The 22,343-nt window shown below is 39.0% G+C and overlaps 2 protein-coding genes across 2 annotated transcripts in view; one reads left to right on the top strand and one right to left on the bottom strand.

The window, feature by feature from the left end:
- LOC109300949 (FRAS1-related extracellular matrix protein 2-like) overlaps nt 1–7,307 on the top strand; it is a 112,397-nt gene extending 105,090 nt beyond the window's left edge. Inside the window, exons 20-24 of the mRNA XM_019521837.1 lie at nt 1,264–1,398; nt 3,324–3,450; nt 4,214–4,401; nt 4,498–4,644; nt 5,049–7,307. Coding sequence (XP_019377382.1) covers nt 1,264–1,398; nt 3,324–3,450; nt 4,214–4,401; nt 4,498–4,644; nt 5,049–5,579 — 1,128 coding nt within the window. The 3' untranslated portion in view covers nt 5,580–7,307. The remainder of the gene's footprint in view (nt 1–1,263; nt 1,399–3,323; nt 3,451–4,213; nt 4,402–4,497; nt 4,645–5,048) is intronic.
- Nucleotides 7,308–9,387: 2,080 nt separating this feature from the next.
- Nucleotides 9,388–22,343, bottom strand: part of SMARCA5 (SWI/SNF related, matrix associated, actin dependent regulator of chromatin, subfamily a, member 5) — a 53,190-nt gene continuing 40,234 nt past the window's right edge. Inside the window, exons 15-25 of the mRNA XM_019521836.1 lie at nt 19,729–19,861; nt 18,422–18,570; nt 18,073–18,192; nt 17,762–17,872; nt 17,025–17,138; nt 16,659–16,781; nt 15,207–15,339; nt 13,676–13,794; nt 12,236–12,448; nt 11,133–11,243; nt 9,388–9,686 (exon numbers count right to left, since the gene is read on the bottom strand). Of these exons, the coding sequence (XP_019377381.1) occupies nt 9,621–9,686; nt 11,133–11,243; nt 12,236–12,448; nt 13,676–13,794; nt 15,207–15,339; nt 16,659–16,781; nt 17,025–17,138; nt 17,762–17,872; nt 18,073–18,192; nt 18,422–18,570; nt 19,729–19,861 (1,392 nt within the window). The 3' untranslated portion in view covers nt 9,388–9,620. The remainder of the gene's footprint in view (nt 9,687–11,132; nt 11,244–12,235; nt 12,449–13,675; nt 13,795–15,206; nt 15,340–16,658; nt 16,782–17,024; nt 17,139–17,761; nt 17,873–18,072; nt 18,193–18,421; nt 18,571–19,728; nt 19,862–22,343) is intronic.

The raw sequence follows: 22,343 nt of genomic DNA, 5'->3' as shown, positions 1-22,343 counted from the left end.
CAGAGAATACTGCTTGGACAGGTGTGAGGGTCACAGAAGCAAGTAGATAAGGCAGTGACTCTGACTCTGCAGTGCAGTGTGTGTGGGCAGATGCTGAGCCTACCTGGATTCCAGTGCAGAGCTGGAGCTCAGCATTGGATTGAATAAAGGAGGAACACTATGGAAAGAGGACAATTATGCTTTTGGTTATTTTCAGGCTGCTTGATATAGATAAGAAAATTAAATGGTTTTGAGGGAAAATAGCACTTGAAAGATAACTGCAGCATTACATTTGAATTCTTCCGTGTAAAATCTTCTGGCCACCCTTGGCTTGCAGGACTGTAGATTTGAAATTACCAAAAATAATGCATATTTGCCCAGAATAAACCTCCAAGTTCTCTGCAAGGTGAGTGGGCATTTCATAGAAGCAGAGTTACGGGGAGTTTCACTGCCTGGGTCGGAGGGTCATGCAATAGACCAGCTACAGAGCTTGGAATAAGACCAGGTCCTCTGCCCTGTTCTGTCCCTGTCCAATAGCCCATCACTGCATCCCTGAGAAAATAATTTATATCTAAAGTGCCCCAGTGTAGTCTGGATTCTACTAGCCTGTGAAGCAGGAAGGTAGCAAGGGGCACATCTACATGAGACGTTTACTGCAGAGCTGCCTAATTAGCGCAACAGTAAAGTTTCCATGCCTACGTGTACAGCCCTAGCAGGCCACAGTAAACTAATAAACTGTCGTAAGATAGTACTTGTACGTGTATTGCAAGTACTGTTCTACTATGGAGTTGTTTACTGTGCAGCAATGCACATGTAGATGCTGACAGGGCTGGCTGGGGCCTGAGGATGCTTCAGGGAGGGGCTGCCAGCTAGCCCCACACTGTGGCACCCTCATGGCTCAGTGTGGCACACTGTGGCACCCTTGGGGCTGCTCCAAACTGGCTCAGTGTGCTGCTGTTCCAGGCACACATTCAAATGCAGTGCCCAGGAGCAATAGACTCTGACACGATAAGTGCCAGAGTTTATTGCTTCACATTAATTGCACATGTAGACACATCCAGGGGGAGGACCCTTGTATTTTGAATCTATATCCTACATAGAGTGAAACATCTCTATTATAGACCTTCATGCCCATATCCTCCGAAAGTACCCAAATTTCATTGCTGGCATTTGAGCATCTAAACCTCTGGCCTTGGTAATGATGCTATATATGTTGAACTGCAGTGTTAGTTGTTCAGAGCCTGTAGAAATGTGCACTTTCTAATAGTGTGTTTATTTTGCCAGGTACGAGACTACTCTGGTACTTACACTGTGAAATTTCTCCCTTGTACTGCTGCACCCAACCAGGAATATACCCTTCCCATCATCTGTAACCCTCAGGAACCAATCACCTTCGAGTTAGATATTCGGTTCCAACAGGTATGGTATTGTTTTTTGTTCAGAGATGAGTATTCTTGGCACACAAGCAAGTGGGCATAAGCTGATTAGAAATCAATTCATGCAGGAAATTAGAAGGCGATTCACTTGGAGGACTGAGGTTCTGGAGGAGCTTTCTTATCAAAGTAGTAGAGGCAAAAGGAAAAAAACTACCCAGTTATGAGATGGAGCTTAATTAGCTAATAAGGGAGGTGGTCTAGACATGGTTGCCTGCAATACCAGGTGGCCTAATGACTTGGGAGGTTCTCTTCAGTCATCTTGTCCTTAATATTGAACTCCTAGTAGTTGGATAGCTGTAGAGCAGTGCTTATGGTGTGTGTTACACTGAGATCCAATGTAATTGAGAGCTCTTTTCAGTTGTTTATGTCATGGTTTATCATAGTCCAGGGCCCAACCCCTTCAGTGATATTTTGCACTAAGCAGCCCCTGAGAGCTGTTCAGGGAGACTAAAAAGTGCACAAACTGAAAATCAGAGGGTTGTTTCATAACCTGGAGCTCCACAATTCTGAATTTTGTCTAAAGCTGCGGCTAAACTTAATGTAATGGAATTAAACTGACAGGATCCTGTAGTGGTGCCATGAGAAATCAGGCCTATAGATGTGATTTACAATGGACATATGCTTGCTCAAATCATAGAATCCTGCTATGCTGGTGTCGATAAATGCAGTACTCCAGATGCGTCATCATGGGTGGAATAAGGCATATGTATATGGTAGCTTGAGCTAAAGGATTGTAGAACTGAGCATTGACTTTCTAACCATGGCCTGGACTCTCAAAATTCCTAAAATTAAGCTTTTGGAAGCCTTACTTAGGTACCTACAAAAGTGACCTGACTTTCAAAACCATTAAGCACCCAAGCAGCACATACTGATTTCAGTCAGGGCTGCAGGGCAGTCAGCACTTTTGAAAATCAGGCCACTCATTTTAGTTACCTTAAAACAAGTTTGGCATCTACTATGAAACACCCAGTTTGGAAGGTCTTTACCTATGTAAGCAGGACTCTGTTAGTTCAATACAGATTAATTAAATGGACAATTTCCATTTATGACTGTAAGGCTCCAAGAGAAATTTCCTGCTGGTTAGAGGAAACTCCAAGGGTTTCCTCTATCAGCCGCACAACCATATTGTGCACAAAGGAAGTTAAGCATCCATAGCAAGGAACAAGGTTTGGACATCAAGTAGAGGAGGTAAAATTGCTATGGGATCCAAGCTTTGAATAGTTGCCAGGTAAAAAACACATCCCTAAGCCTGTATCGCTAGGATTTGGGAGGTTTCCCTGCAATTTTTATTAATACATGGAGGAAACTGAACGACACAGAGACTGAGGAATGGTAGATGGAGCTTTCTGCCCTCAGAGCATGAGCTTGAATCTGAACAAAAACCATTTCTGACCGCAGACTGTTGTTTGGAGATGGGAAAGTGAGTCAGTGCCCTCAGCTGAGTTTCACTATGTGCGCTCACTCATACAAAGGATTCTTCCAGTTGCTTTTCCAGGTAGCACAGAGAAACTGGTCATGTGCTAATACCTGGGGAAACAGAAAATGTTAGTAGCCCAGGCCACGTCCCATTTCACACAACATTTTACAAACTCTGAACATTGATTGAAAGAAGGTCAATATACTGGTTTGCCTCTTTAATGGAGTGAGGAAAGTTGGAGATGCATTCTGTTCCTTTTAGCACAATGATTTCATGCATAAGATTGGTGTCAGAACTCATCCAGCTAGTGGTTTTATCTCTTATATAATAGGTCTGATACTGCACTCCCTGTATTCATTATATGTTAGGATTTGGGAAGTGCAGTGATTTACCCGATTAGCAGAATATGACTAAATCAGTGATGCTTGTAAAGCTGTAGGTAGATATCAAAGCAGCTTTGTGATGATTATTTTTAATTATTTCTGTCACAGGTCAGTGACCCAGTAGCTGCTGAGTTCAGTCTCAATACTCACATGTTCTTGCTGTCCAAGAAGGACCTCTGGATATCTGATGGTTCCATTGGATTTGGAGAAGGAACTGATGTGACTTTTACTGAAGGTAAAAATAGCCTGTACTCCATTGCTGTCCACATAATACTCCAGTGAGTGCTTATGTGAGTTCCAGAGAGTGGCTGCATTTGAGGCACTGTTTCCTCAGTGTTTCCTATTGGCTAACTTATGGAGATCCCTGCTTAGCATGACTACTATTCTTAGGAGCCTATTTACTTTGCCATAGCATAGTTAGCCAGAAGTCAGGCACTGCAGTGGTCACTGATGTAACTCTAGGATTTCGACCCAGTGATAGCCATCATCACCTTGATTTGCACCCAGTGTTACACACTCACATTTGGCACTCTAGGGGAATTCAGATAAGCCAACACTGAACCAAAAAACATTTTGTTCAGTTTTTTTTCTTACTTGTGCCCTAAGTTGGAAACCAAACCACTCTGTTGGATCAGTTTTTCACATTACTTGGCTATAACAGCTATCCAGTTGAATACACTTTCTATGTGAATGTGGGTTACACCCCACTAAGAAAGGGAAAAAGGATACTGTTACTGAAGGACTGCATAGTTAAAACCACAAGATCAACACTATCATCTAAATGAGTAAGGACCAAAGCCAGTAATAAAGACATTATGTTCCACTAATGCATGTCAACAGATGCTACTTTCACTGTTATTCTCTGAGCTGAGTGCTTAACTACAAAGCTGTAATAATCATACGGCATTTTTATTGTTTAAATAAACTATTTATTGTTCGTCTAATTGAAAACAAATTATTTCCTATGGTAGTCACATGGGTTGCATTTCCTTTATTAGGGTCTGAAATCTATGGCCGAGTGATGGTGGATCCTGTTCAGAATCTAGGAAACTCTTTCATCTGTAACATTGAAAAGGTGTTTCTGTGCACTGGGGCTGACGGGTACGTGCCCAAGTATAGTCCAGGTAATAAAGAATATGGATGCCTGGCTGACTCACCTTCTCTCCTGTACAGATTCAAGATCCTGGTATGTAAATTGTTTTTGTTCTTTTTTTCCCCCCTCTAGCAGGTTTTTAACGTCTAAATTACTGTAATCTGGAAACAGCGCATTTACTTTTCCTAGGATAAGGCTCAGCCTGAGACCCAGATGAAAACCTTTGGAAGCATGGAGTTTCAAGCTAAATTGGCAATTGACCACACAGATGCTCTTCCTTTAGTAAAGCAGCCTGGTTCTGATGGTTTCAGTCTCTCATCTGCTCCTCTTTTCCAGGTACATTCTCCAATAATTATATTGCAGCTTCACTTTTCTTGTAGCTGGGGAACAACATTATCTTATCACATCTCAGATGGAAACAGCTAAGTAACTAGAGCAGGGGTGGGCAAGATGCGGCCCGCCAGGCCATTCTGTCCAGCCCGGGGGGCCCCTAAAAAATTTAGAAAATTAATATTAATCGGGCCCTGGCTGCTTGTCATGCAGCCCTCGGTGGCTTGCCAAAACTCAGTAAGCGGCCCTCCGATCAAAATAATTGCCTGCCCCTGAACTATTGTCATCAGGAGCCCTGCTTTAGTTTCTTGTTACCATAGGAATTATTTACCTTATGCTTCTGGAATTTGTTCAGTGTCCTTGTGCTTTTGATTTATAATCAAAGGATTTTTTTTTTTTTTTTTTTTAAGGTGGCAGCAGGCCGAGAATGGTACATTCATACTATTTACATGGTTCAGTCAAGAGCGAATGCAAACAGAGCAATTGGCAAGAGAAGCCTAGAATACCACCATGTGTTGTCCCCTGGTAACAGAGAAAACAGCCTCGTGACCTCGAAGCGTAGTCGGAGAGCTAACCCAATTGCCCCTGGCCTGTCCCAAGACATTGGAGCAGATAAAAACAGGGGCACAAATATTCAGCATATAGCACTTGACCGTTCCAACAAAATCATCATCAACCAGAAAGATTTGTTCCCAGCAGGTGGGCAGTATCAGAGGCCAGTGCTGGAAATCACCAGTGAAGACTCTAAAAACAATATTGTGCCTGTTGCCGGAGGAGCAGCTGGGTTGCTGCTTCTGATCTCCACCATGATCTTTACAGTGTTTTTGTTGAAGCGAGAGAGACAACCGTCTGCTGGAAAAAGAAAGCCATCCATTATCTACTCCAGCAGCAATGAAACTGTGACCACAGGACACAGCAGCAGTGACAGCTCAGAAGTCTAGGGGCTCTCAGAGTGCATTATACAATTTCATCACAAACACAGACACTTAGCCCTGGCCAACTCCTTTGCACAGACACAGAACTGGCTGCTTTGGTTTTGCTGTTAGTCTTGTTACTTGCTTCTGAATATAGCCAAGAAGGTGTGTGCGCATGAGGGTGCATGTGTTAGGTTCAAGTGTGAGCGACTTGCTTATAGAGGTCAAAACTGTTTTCCAGAATGAGTTGACACTTGTTTAAACTGCCATTTTCTTTTTTCAAAACAAAAAAGAAGAGAAAAAAAAAGAAAAAGCTTTTAAGAACCAGATTGTGCAGTTAAAAATGTGCCTTATACCCACAACAGAAGCCTGGTGCTCTTCAAAGGGATGTTGGTTTTAGTTACTTGTACAGTATGTAGACGTCATAGTTTTTGTAAGATGAGAACTAAGAAATACTGGATTTTGACTCCTTTGGAATGAAGCAGGTTCATTGGTTAGTAGTTTCTAACAGGAGACATCAGTGCCCAACAAGCACAGATCTTCCCCTTTAACAGCCGTAAGACTCAGATCAGAATGACTAGGTTCTGATATGCTACAATTAACTACAATAATTTTATTCTGTGTGTACATAATGAATAGGCCATAGTTTCCAATCTGGTGTGCGTACCACCAGTGGCATGCAGACAGCCTGTCAGTGGTACACGTAAACAAGCTTATTATAATTACTTTATACGACAAAAATGTGCTGGTGGTACTTAAGGTTGTATTGTTTTAAAATGGGTGGTGCGCAATCTGTCCGAGTTTGAGAACCGCTGGAATAGGGATTAGAAGCGTACGCTGACTCCATTGAAAAACAGTGACTGAAGGCATGCTGACACAGATTAGGGTGGCTCTTGAGAGAGTTCTCAATTGGACTCAGCTCCCCTGTTTCCCAGAGCCATCCCCAAATCGTGCCATGCTCAACAATCAAGCAGTGATTCCTCAAGATTCCTTTGGCAAAGCCCATCTAAGAACTGCAGAAAATCCAAAGACAGAAACAGGGACTTGTAGGACCGCTACTGGCCAAGAGCATGGCATTCACCATGCAGGTAAGCTCCAAACACATTGGGGAAAGGAGAGGTTCAAGATGCAACTGGGAGTGGGGCTTATACTCAAGATAGCAGTGTGTATAGGCCTGAAGTAGATATATTGGGAACCCTCCCCAGCGTAGGCAAGCCCATACTTAACAGTGAAATCCCACATGACAACTGATAAAGGTGGGTACTCACCACACACAAATTGCTTCATAACAATTCTCTATTTCAGGGCATCCTTTCTTTGTTGTAGTTAATGGGTCAGTGGATCACTTGTTTCTTCAAACAACTCCCTGGTGAGGGTCCTGGGGTTGTGCCATTATAGGTGGTGTTCACTTTCTGCAAACAAACTTCACTCAACAACAATAAAGATTTTAAACCCCTGGGTAGATACAGGTCACTCATCTCATCAAAATATGTCGCTTGTGGAAACTACGTGGGAGGCAGTGGCAGGGAAGGACAGAACCCCACCATTGTTAGAGCCTTGACACAGAGGCAGTTAAGTAAGACAGAAAAGGCCACAACCTAAACTTCACTATGGCAATAGAAAATAATACTGGTGTCCTCCAGAAAGCAGAAAAGTTCTTTAATTTGCTTCCCTTGGAGATCTCCATTATGAGCTTGTATTCTAATGGTAAAAACAAGAGGCAGCAACCTGTTTCTAGTCACTGCTCAACTATTCTATGAATTTTTTCAAGCTGCTTATAAATATTGAATAGTTTACAAATTATGTGAGGAAACCACAGACAAACTTTTTTGCAGTATGCTAATGGACTGTTCAGAAAAGTGTCAAATCAATTATTCACTCAATTCTTTTGCTAAATGTAAGCCTGTATTAATACTGCGTGAATTCTATTTCCAGCAGTTTTCATTGCAGGCAAATCAATTTTAAGGCTTGGGGAAGATAATTGGCTTTAAAAATCAGTAAGATCAGTAACTGCTGTAGTACCTGGTGCAAGAGACCATTTAAACCATAATTGTACTTAAAAGGTATATTTGAAAGCCATTTTTCTTATATGGCTAACAAGGTGCTACAGCACTCAGAGAGCTATTTAGACTGCTGTTACAGATTTGATACTAGTCTTGCATTAACTTTCTAAAAACAGGCAAAAGGATTTGTGTTATGTGAACAAAGAGTATTATAAATGTATGCTCCCCAGTTAAAGCATGGTTAACCCATTGATAGTCATCTGGAAGCAAGTTATATACAAAGGGCACAGACCATGCTTGTATGAACCCAGTAAGTGTTGCCCTACTGTACAATTGCCAGGATATAGTGTAATAACTCCTTTTGTAGAGACCTTATACAGTGCCCTGTTTTGTTTGTTTGAGTCTTAGGCCACACTCAGTTGCCTTTACAGGGCACTAAGGAGATTTAAAAAAGGTGAATTTAATGCATGATGAAAGACCAGTGTATAGTGCAATGATGCCTCACTCAAACTGAGATGTTCCGGTTTGTGGTGTTAATTTGCATCTCTTTCAGGACACACGCTGACTCTCACGCTTTGGGAAATGCCTGAGATAGTTTATATCCCGTTCATGTAACAGAGACTGAGTGAGCTTGCAATGGGGCAGCTCTGTCCCATCGCAATTCTAGTGCTTAGGGCTTACTCTACAGTTGAGCAGAGGGGCTTACCCCCAAATACTTGAACTCAGTCTAACACAGAAGTCACAGGGCAGTCCAAACTAATTTAAAAATGCAAGTACATTGTTAAAATGTCAGACCGCAGGATAGGTCTTAGCACATCCCAACAGGTGCTAATAAAGTTTACAATGCTCCCACTGTGCGTGACTGACAGCATTCATTTCAGTGACAAAGAGCACACAGAAATGTTCCCACATTTTCTTGCATATCTCATGCACCTGGATTTTGAAGGGGAGCCTGAAGAAACTCCCCAAAATGATCTTCAGTTGAAGTGAGTGGTAGCAGCGAGGGAGCCAAGCTTGCTGCCAGCCCCACATGATACAGGGGGCCCGTGGGCTGAGCCAGTGCACCAGGTCCTGAGCAGTGTGCCACACCTGGGACTGCACCCTGGCTCTGGAGCCAGAGCCCATGGCTGTATTGGCCTGATCCAGTGCACAGCTGGGGACGGGAACCCCATAGGCCAGAAGATCTGGTGGTGGGGCAGGAGAAGGAGGGAGCAACAGTAGCAGCTCCTTGAGCCACAGCAGTTGGCTTCCACCTCTTCCTCCCCAACCCCTAATTTCTAGACCTGTAGGGATCCCTTTTCCCTGCACATAATGCACACTCCAAATTTTCCCCAGCTGACAGGGGCAGGGGAGGTGCAGGTTATGAGCAATTAACCTTAAGTTCTTTTTCTGTAGGATGAGACCTATAAGCTAAAGAAATTTGATTAACTGCTGATACTTGAATCAAGCACTAACTACAGTTACATTTGCAATGATCCATTTTATCAATTCACTCAAAAGTCCTCTGGCTTACTGGAATCATTCTCATACTCTGATCCATGAAATAGCAGCATTTAAATGATGGCCTGTAGGTAGGAAGGTCAAGAAGCCTAGAAACAAGGCAAAAACAACCCAGTCTAAAAAGGACACCACACAGAATATACCTAAAAAACATCCTAATATTCTCCAAGCAGTCCTGACTGCAAAATATGCTTATAGGAACTAGAACAAGTTGGGGAGAAAGGTGGCCTAGAAGCCCTCTTATTACAATGTAAACAGCATGTAAATTACAGGATTCTCAAGCATTCAAACACACTCCAGTGGAGCTGTTAAAAAAAAGTCTAAGCCTTGTATTAATAAATGAAGCCTATTTTATTACTTCAAGTGTTAATGGTAAAAAAAATTCAGCACAGCTGTTGCATTTAAAAAAGTGAAACTACAATAAGTACTATGTTTCTAGTTCAGTAAACAGATGAACCCGATGTCCTTTAATGACATAATAGTTGAGCATTGTACAGTACATCTTATGAAGACCCGTAAATTAAAGAACTACTTTTTAAATTTAGTGATTATAAAAATTCAGCATTCACAGCTTTAGCTTCTTTTTCCTTCCACGACCATCAGGAGTACCATCCATTTTACGCTTCTGTGCCTGAAAGACAATTTTTATATAAAAATTAGTAATTTTTTTGTAAAGAATTAATATCCTCGTAACATGGGAGATTAAAACAGATTATGAGAACCCAATATTTAAACAATATTTTTAAATGGGTTCAGATTAACTGGCTAGAACAGGAGTTCAAAACTAATAATAATCAACCCTTGTCTTTCAAAACATGCCTGTGCCAGCCTGAATTGTAGTTCACATTTAAAAAAAAAACACAATCCTGTTCGAACACTCTGCTCAAATTAACACACACCCAAATGTTTCCTATGAAGAAGTGTGTAAATGTTCTGTCAGTTACTTGCAACAAACAACCACCATTTCTGGATTTTAGAAAATCAATGTAAAAAAAAAAGTTTACTGGGATTTAGATTATCTAAGGCACCCAAAATTGATAGTCATTTTACATCAGTTATTCATCTGTTACATCCTTCCTGTATTCTGTCACTTCCTTCTAGGAGATGCAGGAAGTGAAATACAGCAGGCACCGTGCCCATCCTACCCATACTGCCAGTGAATTGGGTTTGACAAGTTGATACGTTGTTGAGGGAGAAAGTGTGAACGGGAAGCAGAAGATACGAAAAGAAACAAATCTGAGTTCTGTAAAGCCACTTGCCTTTACATCTATATCTAGATACATACATATGCACATATACAACACACACACATTCCCATTCCACAAGTGCTTCTCCTTTGACCATGTACAATATTATGTTATGCCATCATTAAACTGCCAGGTGGAGAAGGCAGCTTATAGTTGGGGTGCATCAATGTTCTGTTAAACTGCACCCTGAATTTACCAATAACTTTAACGTGTTAGTCAAAATTAGTTAAACCATACGGTTGTCCAATTATGCTAGATATCTGCTGATAAGAGCTTTAGCAGGTTTTTTGCATAAGAAAAACACATCTGGATCCTAAATGTATACAGATGGCTTACTAAATTAATTTGGTAACAATGCAAACATGATTAACAAGCAAAGAACACCAATATAATATTTGCATTTATGAATAAATATACCCACAGAAATGGGGGCTCAGTCTGTTTGCCAGATAGCTATACTGATTCATGAGGCAAAGTCCAGAGTGAGATCTATTGCTACTCATGATGTTTTAAACAAAAAGGCTGAAAATTTTGGGCCCAAGTGCCTAAAATTAGGCTTCCAAAAGCTAAACAACTCTGATTTACTTTCCTAAAAGATAGGGTCTGAAAGCTGCAGTTAAGCACTTGATTTTGAAAACTACAGTTAAACTGGAAAATTAATAAGTGTAACACAGAAGCACATGGGACACAGAACAATGTTTTAGGTAGCACTTCTCAGACGGCCAACACATCACCCACTAACGTATTAGAACAGCAGAGATGTAGCCTGTGTAGGTTATCAAACCAGCTGAAAAGACATTTAGGATGCTAATGTTTGGAAAAAACCTCACCGAAGAGGGTTTTGGTCCACGTTTCTTCTTCTCTGCCTTCTCCTTTTCTTCCAGTTCCATGTTTTCTCTTTCAATCAAAGTGATTAAGGTATTGCATCGCCTTTGCAGCTCCTGATTATACACAACACATTAACTTGATTATTCAAAAAAAAAATCAACAGCATACCCATCTCCAAACAAGACTTTACATTACTTGGAGCCTGTGGGGTTTCTTAAAGGTTTATTTTTAAAAGTTCATAAACTTAGGGCAGCTATAATTACTGCTTATGACAAATTATTACATTGTAGAATGATTAAATACAGAAGTTTAGAAATTACTATTAAATCTCACCTCACTAAGACAAAAAGTATTAAGTTGTGAGTGAAACTCACAAAATAAGGTTTCACCATGGTCTAAAAAGCTTAATTAATTCCTAAATTATCCCTATTAGCTGGTTTAAAAATTAAACCCTAATGCCAGTTTTCAATTTAGGGCTATAAAAAGCAAGTTCCTATGATGCAAACTGCATCTATAATTAATCAGCCCTATATGAACTGCTGTAACTATATACATATATTAGTCACAAGTGTGCAGTAACTATTTTCTGAGCTCTAAACTCCAAATTGTCTTATGTTTAGTAAGATTTTTGCAAGAATTCCATATAGTAGACAAAAAGCATAAAACTGACATCAAACACACAAATTGTTAAATGTTGAAACTGCATGAAAATACACACACACCCCAATATGTATTGTATGCACACATGCACCTTGTATCTGCATATTGATGAGCAGTGCAACCGTGGGACAAATTAATTTATCATACCCCTTCAACTGCCTGCATGCCTTACATTCCCATCAGAACTTAAAACATTAAAAAAAGTACATTTAAGTGTCAACCTGCTAAGAAGAATGTCTTGCACTTGAACTTTATCCCAAACATATAGTTTGTCCAATAAAAGGTATCACCCACAAAAATCCTTGCCTCACAACCTGCTATGAAACCACTTCATCCTCAGTAGCATTTGTACAGATAGTTCTTAAAAATATTCAGGAACAAAACAGTATGCAGATGAGAATTTCTGATTCATCCAGGAATTAAATAGATCCAAATCAGCTCATACCATTGCAGTTCTGGACTTGAGGAACCAGTCAAATCTGAACTGGGGAGAGTTTCGAATACATTGTCTCAATTCATCATAAACATTTTCTTTGTCAAATCCTAACTTGTGAAGCATACAGATCAAGAAGCGATCTTCTTCTTCTGTGTAATTCTTCCCTTTATTAGTCCCATATGATATCCTTAGCTGGTGGAAAGGCGCCTTGTATCTGCCAATCTAAGAGGAAGAAAAATATTTGAGCAAAGGTATGAAATAATTAGATACACAAATTTTTTTATATCAAGTTATATAGTTCACATGCACCAGCCATAGAGACAATTTAAAAAATATTTTGGAAGTAAGTTCCTCCTGTTCTTTTCCTCTGGCGCACTGTAGTTTGTGCTCATGTACTGTAGATATTAGATTGTTATAAGGGGCTATGGAGTCATTTGTGGCTTGCATTTTGTAAGATGCTCCCATGGACACTTTCCATCTTACCATTTATTACCTGGACACCTGTGTTGGCAGGCAACGTGCTTTACTTTCAGCCTAAGTTTCTTAAATAAATCTGAGCCAGTGGTGAGAAACAATAAAAATAAAAACGTGCAAATCACTCTTGCCCAAGAGACACAATCTAGTGCTGAAATTACTAGTTTCAATATCAGAACAGGGACATGGACAGCTGATCCAGACATGTTCGTTAAGGTGGTCAGTGATCCAGTACAGACTTCTGCACCCTAACAGCAGTATCATACCCACAAAACTGTCACTCAGATCCCACTGGTAGTTTAGCAGTAGAGCTCTATAGAAAGACAAGGTGTGGAAGGTAAGTATTTCTTACTGTTAGAACACTGTCACAATTCCAGTGCAGTATACTGTCAAATTCATAAAGTCTTTGGTAATTCCTCTACACTAAAGAATTGGAGGTGTGTATATTCTTATGCCAATTATCTTTTATCCCACGCTGTACCCAACAGGTGTCAGTACTATAACTTAATAATACTGTGACACCACACTCTGGATAGTATAATTTTGGCCCTATACATGGAAGAATGACACCATTTCATTTCTGATTCTCCCAGCTCCAAAGACCATAGTAGGCTGTTAAGAATTTCACAGGCTGAATAATTCGTGTTGCCAAACTACAAGAGGTGTCAACTAGCAGTAGATTAAGTCATTTATAAATAGTTGGGCAGAATGTGGGCATCATCCACAACAGGAAGAAATTAGCAAATCAGTGGAGCAGTTATCAAGCTTGCAAATACTTTTCCACAGTATGGAAAGAAATGATGACCCTTGAATAATGACTGAGAAAAAGAAGCAACTCCACCCTTTTCCCTGGGCCCCAAAAGAGTGATTTAAGCCTGGCAGAGATCACATCCCTACAAAGGTAGGTAAGCTAGGTCCATTTAGCCTTAAAGAAGAGATTAAAAGGAAAAAAAACCCTAAAAAAAGGACAAATACCTTTGTGTCAAGTGCCTTCTTTATACTAATCCGCCTCTGAATTCTGGCTTCACCCCTTTCAATCTGAGCCATGATCTTTTCTATATCCTGGAGTTCGTTGCATCTTTCCCAGAACACAGCTAAAAACCAGAAGTCACTTGTTAGCCTCTTCTCATACACTTGGCAAATTGGAACACATTGAGTTAACAATTTATGATGAAAACCTTACGTTAAAATATTGCTCACTTACTTTTCCTTTACTTACATACATAAATCCCAAACGTATAATACCAAGTCACTATGGCACTAGTACTGAGAACTACATTACCAAATCAAGCTGGTGATTTTTTGTTGAAACAGTACTGCTATTTTACTATCTTCCATTTTTTTCTGCAACCAAACTCCCCAGTCTTTCCTCCATCCCTCCACCTGTGGAGCAGGATAGAGGAAGAACAGCAGTCCCTGGATACTGCTTATTTGCCCCAGGACAGAAGTGTATACATATCACCCTTCTAATCAGAGTTTAAAGTGAGTGGCTTAATTCACTGCTGCTTTTCTGTCACTGATTCCACAATATAAACCTGGGACAACCATTCAGATACTTTGTCATATGCCAGTATAAACTGTCAATACTTCTTGTGGCATTAACCTTTTTTTAGGATTTACCCCCCAGACAACAGAAATGGACGATGTCTGATGGACTGCAATCTGTCCTGGGATGAAGTGGCTTATCCCAAAACACATGCAATGTCAGCTTGTAGGCAGAGACCAGGGCTAGTTTTTCAAAAGGTACTGAGCTACCTAATATGCAGACAGGCAGCTAGTAGGATTTTCATGACTGCCTAGTGTTTATCCATAAACAACTCTTAAACTCTGACTCCAGAAGCCTGCAGCTATTACAGTGGGAAATGCCACTTCAAGTCTCAGAAGAAGGCAGTAGCTGATTTGACTTTAGCACTGCTATTTGCCTTTTTTAAAATGTTAAGCAGTTAAGTTAAAGAATAAAGTAGAATTACATTATCATCAATTGCAACATATACAAAAAGCCCCTCTCCCAGTGATGTTCTAAAAGTGTGGCATGTAAAAATGTTGGGAGGCCTGCTGTTTACTTAGAAGGAAGGAAAAAGAATCATAACTAAATTTCAAATGGCATACTTACCTTTTCCTTCATCAAAAGTAAGGGCTTTTTTGTTTTTTAAATAGAGAAAAACCATCTTATGAAAAGTTAAGAGTTGAATCTGAAAACTCAGTTGATTGTAAAAGAAAATGAACTGGAATAGCTACATTGATAGACATCTTACCGCACTGATAACTATAGAGGATCTATTTGTATCTAAATACATGTTCTATTCCCAAGTCAGATATATGCTCCCAGCCTGAAATTTTTCAAGTAGTTATACGTGAACTTCTCAAAAAATAAAGATATATTCCCAGTACAAACATGAAAAATGTCTACACTTTCAAACTGGGAAAATAAATACACCAGGAACAATCCACTACCAATTAGTTATACATTCACACAATAACTCATTTAAAAATAGGAAAATATTACCTGAATACTCAATTACTTCTTCTGGTGTTTTCCCTTCAACTTCCCGAGCTATATTTTCAATATCATCACGGCCCCATTTTTCATTTGCTTTGATGAACTGGTTAAAATCTCTTTTATTCCAGTTGGTAAATCCCTTTAAAGCAATTAGAAGTAGACAATGCACAAGTCTTTCAGTTGACTGTTTTAGATTTTGCTCATAAAAAGAATCAAAAACCAAAACTTTAAAATTAATTATTAAAACACCCTGAAAAGCCCCGATGTCATAAACCATAACCACAACAACAAAATCCTAGCCACTGCATTTTGCCAGTAAATTGGTTTATGCTAAAAGTGTAGTTATTATCCAATTTCGCTTATGCCCTCTTCCACAGTTTCACATCCCATCCTTTCCTCCCTTTAATTTGAAGGCCTTAATTAAATCACAGAACACCCACTCTTCCCTAATCTTCCACTATTTCTTCTTACAAAGGCCACTCCTAGAGGAGAATCAACTCCATATTCAGAAGCTGACATTCTAGTACCTTCACATGTTCATCAAGAGAAAGAACATCAGATACCCATTAAAAATCATTCAATGGGAATACTTGCTTTGCTCCAGGACCATCCTTGTTGCATCTTTCCTGCAGTTCATACTTTAAACTGCTGCTAGATAACATCCACAGTAATGACACTTGATGTGGACACATGTGAACCAGGAACAGCTAGATACTTAATAATACCCTGGTCCCCCTAAGATGGATCCATTTCACTTGGGTAAAGATATTATTAAAACAGATGAGTAACTAAAAATCTTTTTCTGTCATTTGGCTCTTGTTTTTACTATAAAAATATTCAGTCAGCCACATCATTTCACAGCTTACCTGATTAAACAGATGGGGGAAACTAGGAGCATTTATACACATGCATTTGTCTGGCTCTCCAGTGCATTGGAGCAGACTTGATTAAATCGAGCCTGCTCTGCAAACGAGCTGATGGGCTCAGCTTTTGAATTAACACACCTTCGATGTGTTTTAGTTCAAAAGTGAACTGTCACCACTTTCTCAGCGCTGATGCACATTTTGTTGTTTATATAAATGCACGTGATGCAGCACAAGGTGCTTTTAAAACCACCCAGTGTTGGGGCACAAGCATGTATACAAATGCCCTACATGATTACACTAGTACAAGCAAGATGCTCTCCTAGAGTAACTTCTTAGAATCTAGTGCAATTAACTCAGGCAAATACAAGCAGAATTACATTGCTGCATCATGCATTGCTATTGTGGGACACCTATCTGCTCAAAGGAATCAGACTATTCCTAGTCTGGGAAATTGCGTATTAAATTAAACGGGGACACAGGGATCCAGCTCTGGTCTCAGGCCCTAGAGCACCTGAACACTTTTCCTGAACGCTTTTCCAAACTAGAAAAAAAGTGAGGTTAACTGGAGAGCCTCTTGAGGGAGTGACCATACCTGGGTTAGTAATTTCTCTTTTTCTTCTAATTCTTCATCATTAAGAGGTTCAGCTTCATCAATTTTAAGCTGTTCTTCCTTTTGTGTTTGGGCTGCATTTGGCAGGTCAGGATTACGAGGTACCTGAAAAGTTTTAGATAATGTAAAGTCTGATAAAATTCCATTTCAGGTTCACATAAGTTACCCCAAAATTCCTCAGATAATGATTCTAATTTACTTTCCAACAAAGTAACTTTACACCACTTGAATTAACTGAACAACGCAGTAGCGTACACTGTCACCCCCTTTAACTGCAATTGTGAATGTTATGTTAATATAGTGCGAAGACAGAAAAGAACTAAGTTAATTATTATGCAAATCTATTACCTTGTACCCAATTGTTTTTCTGTAATACAGAATCTCTTTTTCCAGTAGTTCAAACAAACGTGGTGGAAAGAACTGGAAGTCCTGAACATTAGGCTGTTTTGGAGGTCGTGGAGCCTAGGGGAGAGAGACAGATTTTACTTTTGACACAGTATGTTACCTCTTGCCTTTAATTGCATTTATTTCAGAAAGCATCTTACATCTAAAACAATGTTCATTTTCAGACCTTCCCAGAAACTAGAGGTTTGGTTACAGGAGAGCATGGTAACAGCCTTACCAACAAGTCACAGCAGGTATATACCAGCATACATCACTTGAAAACAGTGCATGATGAAAACTACTGTACAATAATGATAGAAGCACTCTGTTTTACTGCTTTCATTTCTAGTAAGTTATATGTCCTACAAATTCAGTAATTAAATAACAAGATTACTGGAAAGCTGAAGAATAGACCAAAAAGCTTACAAAAAACTCAGTCACTTAAAGTGCAGTGCTCACGTACTTAGAATGTCTTGTTTTAAATAAAATTCTTTTATCCTGTTTAGTGCTTTCAAAATTAAAAAGCTTCATTTCTCTTCTCCCTCCAATTTCTATGCTGAGCAGGCCATCCCACAGTTTGTATCTTTAATGTTCCCCTAATTCATAATATTCATTTTCATAAGTGGAAATTTTTATGAAGTTAAATTTTGTTTCCCTGGACTTCCATCTGTTACCCGTATATTAATTATTTGCCAATTCACCTTTGGCGCTTTTGGCTCACTGACACGAAGAGCTTCTCTGAAGTAAGCATCAACAGCATAGTTGGCTTTTCTTTCTCGTTTGGGTGGCTCAATCCACTCTGTGAATGCCATCTATAATATAACAAAATAAATGAGACATCCAGCATTTTACACAATTTCACAGTACCTTTAATAATTGCTCTCTATACATTTAACTTTTAATCTCATCTTGATATTATGCCTCATGTGTTCAAGCCAACAGCAAGCAGCAAATGAGTTACGGTCCAACTACCAAAAAGCAGGAATTTGTCCAAGGAAGATGTAGATATTACCTTTTGCTTTTCTCTGTAATCTTCTCCTTCAAAATTGTATACACTGGACTCTGTATCCATAGTAAAATTTCTCAGTGAACTTTCACCCATATTTGAAAGTTTCTCATTCATTTCTGCAGTCTGAAAAAGTAATCAAGAGATTTAAAAAAAATTAAAAAATTAGTTTATAGATATGTACTAAGAATTCAGGATGAGATTCTTAGGGTTTTTACTAGTAGATATCATCTATCATTAGCTACACTCCTGATATAATATTTAAGTTTGAGCCCGAAATAGTTTTAATTATATTTGTAACCTTAATCTACGAGGACAATTTGAACATCTCCAGTTTCTTTAAACTACACCTCACCTTCTTTGCACCTCTTTCCAGAATATGATCAATATCTTCATCAGTAATCTCACTCTCCTTTGAGGCAAACACATGTGTGGCTCCATGTCTAATCATCTGCAACATTTCATCTTTCCCTAATTTATTCAGGTTCTGATCCACCAGTCTTCCTAAAAATAAGAAGAAAAAAAAAGCAAGAGAGACAATAATTTACTGAAGAGTTTACATTAGTTTGAGACAAAGTATGACTTTACACCAATGATTTGGAAATATCAAAAATGAAAAGACTACTTGCTAACTCTTCCATGCTTAATAATTTTTGTATACCCAGAATTCAGTCATAGGAACAATTTCCAATGTTTTTAAATAAATATTTCCTTCACTTTCCTTCCCTCATAATAATAAACAAAAGCCTATATGGTGTCCACCAGTGGACATATTTCACCTACTTTTTTGTTCCTGGGCTCTAGTTTCAAGTGAAAATCATCATGTTAATGTGACAACAGTATTTTGTTTTAAGTTAGCCAATTTCAAGTTAAATCAAAGCAATTATGTTATCACATTTTTCCTTCCTCAGTCATCTATATTTCACTACTCTAAAACTGTTCATAGGGTGCATCTGCGCATGCATTTAAGCACTAAATTTAATGCACATTAAGTGATTTTTGGCAGATGCCTACACGTGCAGGGCTTGGCATTAAAGTTAGTAGTGCCAATTACCTGTAGCCCTGCCATGTACCCCTAGTGGCTGGGCAGACCTGGCACTGAAGTTAGTGCCAGGTTGTGTCTATACATGCGTTAATGTGCTCTAACTAATCGCGCCTAAATTTGATACCTGCAAATGCAACTACCAAATTTAGGCCTGATTAGCCTAAATTCGCCATTTTTAATGTGTATTAAGGGCTTGCACATACAGACACATGCCCTTAATGACCATTAAATTAAGCTAATGTGCATTAATGCATCTCATGCAGACATGCCCATAAAGAAACAGAAGGCTTAAAATTGCCCTTGCCAACCAATCTTCTTCTGTTTATTGTAATTACACCCATTTTTAGGGAGTTGAGGGCCCTCCACAGTGATGCAATGAGAAATTCGATTATATCGAAAAACCACTACATTTCAGAAAATGAAAAAACACCATCCACTCCATTATCTGAAGAGAGAGGGTGTAACTTATTGGCACCGCTGAAGTCAAAAAGAAATAAATAAATAAAACATCCAACCATTAACTAATTGTAATTTTCATTACAAGTTAATGAAAAGAGGGAGGCAAAGAAGAAAAATAATGAAGTGCATGAGAAGAAAAGCTGATTCAATATACTCACCCTGTTGAATGACAATAGAATCCAACCGGAGCTTCATTTCTGCTCGTTCAACTATTCTTTCCTCCACAGTATTGTCCGTGATAAACCTGAACACTCTAACAGTCTTTGTCTGGCCAATTCTATGTGCACGATCCTAGGAAAAGAATCAAGCAAAAGCCTCACACCATTTACTTTAGCACAGTAAATCTGATGCTTGCATTCAAGCATGGCTATATAAAATTAGTGCTCAAATTTAAGTGAATTTTAAGAGGGTTTCCACATTCATTTGTTAATTTATGCTTTTCAGGTCAAAGCCCTTGCAGAAACCCTATTAACATGACCACTCAAAACAGTGCACTTATTTGTATAAAGGACAAAACTTGTATGCAAATTAGCTTAAAATTCATACCAAAAATTAAGGTACAATTTTTTAATCTCAGATTTTACACGTAATAGAAGTCAGAAGTGTACTATTAGAACCACCAGACTGAGCTCCTGTATGACACAGGTTAGAAAAGTTAGCCAGGTATCCCTGAATTAAGCCCAACAATTTTTGTTGAATTAAAGCATCTTCCAGAGTCTTGTCATAGCAACACTGAAAAATGGAGAACCCAACACTTTTTTCAATTGCTTGTGCCAATCACCATGTCTATTCAATGTGTGTACCTTGATTTTTGATGGGAATTTGTCTAACTAACTTGCATGCACTGGTCCAAACTAAACATTTACCATGCCATTCTTCTAAAAACATTGCATCAAGCCTATCTGAAAGTATCTGCAACCCAGCTGGAACGCTCAAAATTTAATGTGTGCCAATCTACATTCAGAGCTCCAGTTTCCATGTATGTATATTGTTATACAGACCTTTAACACGAGAGATTTCTAAAAAGCATTATTGTTTTATACAAGTCAATACGCTGCTTTCTACATGTAAAAAGACAAAGTCGATTTTTTTTTTTTTTTAAGGATTAGGTGCACCTTTACAATCAAACTCAGGAAAAAGAAAACCGACTGAAGCAATAACTCTAAAGTGATGTATCCTAACCCATGTCCTTTTACACAGATTTAAGATGTACCTATTTGTTAAAAATTAAATTGCATTATAATGCTGCCATCTTATTAACTAAAAAAAAAATGTGCCTTTTATTATTGATTCGTTTCCTTTTTGGATTTCCTCAGCTGGAATAGTGTTCTGCTTAGGAGCAAGCATCGTGTTCAGGGTTGCAAACTCACCAAGTGCATATTTATTTAAAAAATGACTGTTCCAAAACTTAGCTATTATTAGAAATATAATATATACCATAACTTTAAAAACAAAACAAAAGCTTCAAGTTTTAGGTCAAGTTTGCTCCTACTGTCTCTTTAAACATGAACTACCATATTTACTTATACATAAAACTACCCTGAATATACAATGAGCCTCCAATAATTAGATTCTCTATATGGGAAATTTATAAATTTCTTATAGTTTTCCAGATATAGAATCTAATTATTGGAGATTTGCCTTGAATGTGTCTCCTTCCTGCTGCTACAGCAGCAGTCATCTTCCCCCTGCATCCCCTTCTGCCCCACCCCCCCCTTACTTTAAAGAACCTGCCCTCCCTGCACATGGAAGTGAAGGGCAAATTTGAAAACAATGACTTTGAAATAAACATATAGGCAAATTAGTATGGATACCCACAGATTTAGTTCAGCCAGAATTGATGCAGTTCACCAGTTTTGAAGCTCTGACAAGTTTTAGCACAGTATTCCATAAAACACTTAAGCAGCACTTTTGTACCTACTTACACATAGCACAAACTATGCATGATTAGTCCAAAGCCAAAAGACTAATGATTCACTATACAGTTCAGTGGGCGAGGCCCCACAAGAGAATCAACAGCATTTCACACCATGACCTCATAGGTCAGCACTGCTCAGTATGTGCGTGTATTCCACGTGCTAATTAGCCCCCACTCATTATTGGAACCAGGTGTTCTTGTCACAAGTCCTGGGATCCTCTAAAAGTTTATATGCAGATGAGGCACAGGGCAATCTCATCCAGCTTCACCTTGTAGAAGCAGGGCCACACTAATCATATGCAACAGGCTGAGAGAGGGGCAACAGAAAGATTCTAGGTGAACTGTTTAGGGCTGTATTTGCCAGACATAAGGCTACTGATCAAACAGGAATAATTAGAGATAGGAAAGAAAGGCATAGCTCAGCTGAGGGAGCAAAGAGGAAGTTGAAATGTATTTAAGTGTAGTGACTTACCATAACTTGAAAGAGTCAGAACTGAAGGGGGCTGAAAGGAATGGTCTCCATTATATATTTTATTTGGGTGGGCTGTACTAAGCTATCCTGGCAGTAGGTTCCCATCAGGATGTTTACCCAATATGAGCCATGTGTTTGATAATCATGCTTAGTGTTGGCTACATTTAAGTCAACTTTGTAGCTAGTTTCCATTACTGAGCATAGGCTGCTTTTGGCAGCAGCTTAATGACAGATAATGCATTTAATGAGGTTTTGTTGTATGTGAATGCAAGACAAATAACTTTTCCCCCCCCATGCTGATTGGGGGCAAATCTCATCTTATATTTGAGTAAATACGGTACTTCAGGAACACATTAGGCAATCTTAAAGGCATTGAAATAGAT

Source organism: Gavialis gangeticus, unplaced genomic scaffold, assembly GCF_001723915.1.
Source record: "Gavialis gangeticus isolate Ggan-Ray unplaced genomic scaffold, GavGan_comp1, whole genome shotgun sequence".
Classification (NCBI taxonomy): Eukaryota; Metazoa; Chordata; order Crocodylia; family Gavialidae; genus Gavialis; species Gavialis gangeticus.
Note: the sequence above shows the minus strand (reverse complement) of the source record. Positions and strands in the feature narration are given on the sequence as shown.